Source organism: Apium graveolens, chromosome 2 (genome assembly GCF_009905375.1).
Source record: "Apium graveolens cultivar Ventura chromosome 2, ASM990537v1, whole genome shotgun sequence".
NCBI classification, from domain to species: domain Eukaryota; kingdom Viridiplantae; phylum Streptophyta; class Magnoliopsida; order Apiales; family Apiaceae; genus Apium; species Apium graveolens.
The window spans coordinates 312,356,761-312,360,840 of NC_133648.1; the positions used below are offsets into that span (position 1 = coordinate 312,356,761).

Sequence of the window (4,080 nt, forward strand, 5' to 3'; positions counted from 1 at the left end):
GAAGATGTGGTTAGTGATAGAGATGCAAGATTCACTGAAAGATTCTGGACAGTTTTGTTTGGGTTGCTGGGGTCTGAACTGAAATTTTCTACAGCAAATCATCCTTAAACAAATGGCCAAACAAAAAGGTTGAATGCTTTGATTGAGGAATACTTGAGGCACTTTGTCACTGCGAGTCAGAAAAATTGGTTAGACTTGATGGACACTGCACAGTTCTGTTTTAACTTGCAGCGTTCGTCATCAACAGGCAAGAGTCCTTTTGAGATGGTTTTGGGAGTGCAGCCTAAAACTCCAAATGAGGTAGCGTTTCAGAGAACGGGTGGAAATTGTCCCGCTGCTTATAGATATGTTATTGAGAGACAAGAAATGTTTGAAGATGCTCATGACAGCCTTAGTAAAGCACAACATAGGATGAGGAAGTACGCCGATAAGAAGCGCATGCCTTTGGAATTTCAGGTTGGGGACAAGGTGTTGCTGAAATTGACACCACAGATTTGGAAGAAGATTAGTTCAAAGTCAGTTCATCGTGGGTTGGTTCAGAAATATGATGGGCCATTTGAAGTTATCAAGAAAGTTGGTGTTGTAGCCTATCGATTGAATCTATCAGTTAGGATGAAGTTTCATCCAACATTCCATGTGAGTTTTCTAAAGCCTTTCCATGAAAGTTTATTTAGTCAAAGGCAGCAATTCAAGCAGGCGCCTCCTACCATTCAGAAACAGTTTGACAAGATGTTTGATAAAATTCTTGATCATCGAACTATGGGGATGAGTAGGCAGAAAAGAAGGACTGATCACTTGGTGAAGTGGAAAGGTGAATCAGAAGTGGATGCTACATAGGAGAGAGATGTGACTTTGTGGAAATTTGAAGATCAGATTAGGGAGTACTTGGAAAACCCTCCAATGAGGACATTGGCCTCTTCAAGTGGGGGAGGGTTTGTAAGCACTTAAGGCTGAAGTTGGATTTGGCTTGGCGGAGACTCATCCCAACGTCACCAAGGCCAGGCCCTAGGCGCCAAAGTGGGCGACCGCATGGAGCTTGATTGATCTCGATGGTGGGCTGAGTTATACTTGGTTCCTGATGCTAGTTGGCTTGACAATAATCAGATTGTGTTGGGCTGAATATGTGGCTGGTTGGGGAGCCAAGGTGCATTATATTATTGGGCCCAAAGGCTGGGTTAATTATTGGGCTCATGTGGGGGAAATAAATTCTGGGCTATAAGTGGCATGGCTGTGAGACAACAAAAATGTGGATAATAGTTGGGCTGCATATATATATATACATATATTTATGGGTGTTTAGAGATTGCTAGCAACTACTCAACAGATTGTACAAACCAATGGTTGGCTGCCAGGTGTCGCTGTAACGGCTGGAAACTACTTGGCTGAGAGTAACTGCTTATGTAACTACTCAACAAGGGAGAAAAATATGGAAAGATATAGATAGGCATATACTTGATGTAATCTGTATCTTGTATTCATCATTCTGCACATAGAAAACTGTGTAGAGAAAGATAGGCAAACATTGTAGTCTTGGCTTATATTCTCTTGTATTCTTTTGGGTTGTGATGGCAATGAAAAGGTTGGGAGTGTATCTCCTGTAAAGTCTGTTGTGTGCTTATATTTACTAGTGGCTATAATCAGATTAGCATAAGTGTAAACGAAGGGTATTGGCTGCTGTTCTTGTGGCGCTTGCCTATACTGGGCGTCTAGGGCTGTTGGGGCGACTGGTTCTGTTGGGGCCGCGACTGAGCGACATGAATTTGTGGGTGACTGAGCGACCGAGATCAGGCCGCACATGCGACTTTGGAGAAAAAATAGGCCTGTGACAATAGGGGTCTTTAGGACAAGCCCTGTTTAAGTCCGTGTAATCAACACAAACTCTCTATTTTCCATTCTTTTTCTGTACAATAATGACATTCGCTAACCATTCAAGATAATCGACTTCTCTAATCATCCCATCCTTTATGAGCCTTTCCACTTCGTCATTTATTATCTTGTTTCTTTATGTTGTAAACTTCCTTCATTTTTGCGGAACACGTGTATAGCTGGGATCAACATTTAGCTTATGTGTGATGACAGTTGGATCTATTCATGTTATATCATCATGTTCCCATGCAAAAGCATCCAATCTCATAGTTAGGAAATCAACCAAGTTAGCTTCAATTGTTTGGAAAGGTCTTCTCCTATTAGCACCATCCTTTCTCCCTTCTTCAAGTCGACTTCAACTAAACATTCTGGTCTTGTAATTGTAGCTACATGCATTTTATTTCCGTGATGTTGGACTGTTGGTTTCAGACATGTCATGTAGCAGTCCTGAGCCATATTTTGATCTCCTCTTATTTCTTGAGCTCCCCATGGTGTTGGGAATTTCAGCACTTGGTGATATGTTGATGGTACTGCCTTCAAATTATGGATCCAAAGTCTTCCCATTATAATGTTGTAACTTGAGTCTACATTTATTATGCAGAACTTTTCCAAGAGATTGACCCCTTGTGCATACGTTGGCAACGTGATCTCCCCCAATATACGTTTTATTTCCCTACTAAATCCCATCGGTGTTGTCAACTTCTTAGTCATGTCACTTTTCGCCAATCCCATCTGTGTTAAAGTGCCGAGCATCATAATGTTGGCAGCGCTCCCATTGTCCACTAATATTCTTTTAATTAAGCAATTCCCCATTTTGTACATTTCTTTTGTCTGACTCATCAAACATCAAAGATGACAGATTGTTATTGCCAACTCCCACTTGTGTAACTCGTATGTCTGTTTCTCTGGATGCTTTTTTAGCTTGTGAATATGTTGATCCACATATCTCTGATTCACCCAAAATGAAGTTAATCACCTTGTGCTATGGTAGAGGTGGTGGTTTCCTTAGTGGCATCGTGTTATCCTTCCTAGGCGACATGTCTTTCCTGACATAAGACGTGTTCTTTGATGTCATAAACTCTGTGAGATATCCTTTCTTGGTTAGAAATTATAGTTCTTTTCGCAAAGCCACATAGTCATAAAATTTATATTCGTAATCTCCATGATAGTCACACCATAGTTTGGAATCCGGGTTTGCTTTAGGCTTGTTTCTTTTCATTGGCCACTTGACTATGCCTCCCAACTTGGTGAACTCCTTCATCATGGCTGAAGGCATTATCGTGAAGCCATAGCTGTCATAAGTTGGTGGCAGGTTGGGGTCCTTCCTCCAGTCGCTACATTCCTCCCTCTTCTATTCGTTAGATTCTCGTGTCAAGTTGACATAGACTTCATCTCTGGTAGGTCTTGTATAGGGCTTGTAATCCCTAGATCTTGGTGTCGTAATCTTTCTAGACAGTTTTTAGTACTTCTCATCATCTTCCATTCTGTCTTCTTCCAGTCTCACTTGTGCCGTGGCTTTGGCATGTACATCATCCATTATTCGAAATGGATACTTTGTCAATTCCTCATAGGGTGGGGATTCTCGTTCTAACCCCCTCCTAAATGCTTCAATAGCTGTAGGGACATCACAGTTGGTGATGGTCACTTTCTCTCTGTTGAATCGTGTCAAGTAATCACGCGATGACTCTCTATTTCGCTGCATAATATTGTACAAGTCACTGGTAGTTTTCTCGAACACTCGGCTGCTGGAAAATTGCATGTTGAATGCGTCTACCAAATCAGCAAACGTCTTAATGCTTCCATGTGGGAGATTTACAAACCATTGTAAAGCCGGTCCTGATAATATAGAACCAAAACCTTTGCATATACAGGCTTCCTTCAAATCACGCGTGATTGGTACAGTGAACATTCGTTGCTTATATTGTGCAATGTGTTCCAAGAGATCACTTGTTCCATCATATGGTCTCATTTGTGGCACCGCGAAATGTTTTGGTATTTCTACCAAAGCAATGTTGTCATGGAAAGGCGAATCAGTGTAGCTTGTGGGGGTCGCTTTCTCTAATGGTTTTGGAACACCAGGAATCCTTTCAATCAAATCTCTCACTTCTTGTACTTCTCTTTTAAATTCTTCTGTGATTTGATTCCGGGATCTGGTGCTCCTATGTCATGATCTTCGTATCGTTGCTCTTCATGTTTCTTTTCCATGTCATCGTC

General features: G+C 41.5%; 1 protein-coding gene across 1 annotated transcript; it reads right to left on the reverse strand.

Moving 5' to 3' along the window:
• Window positions 1-3,325: 3,325 nt before the first annotated feature.
• On the reverse strand, window positions 3,326-3,835 carry LOC141703583 (uncharacterized). Its single transcript, XM_074507057.1, has one exon. It carries the CDS (start codon window positions 3,833-3,835, stop codon window positions 3,326-3,328), a length of 510 nt encoding a protein of 169 aa, XP_074363158.1.
• Between the last annotated feature and the right edge of the window lie 245 nt (window positions 3,836-4,080).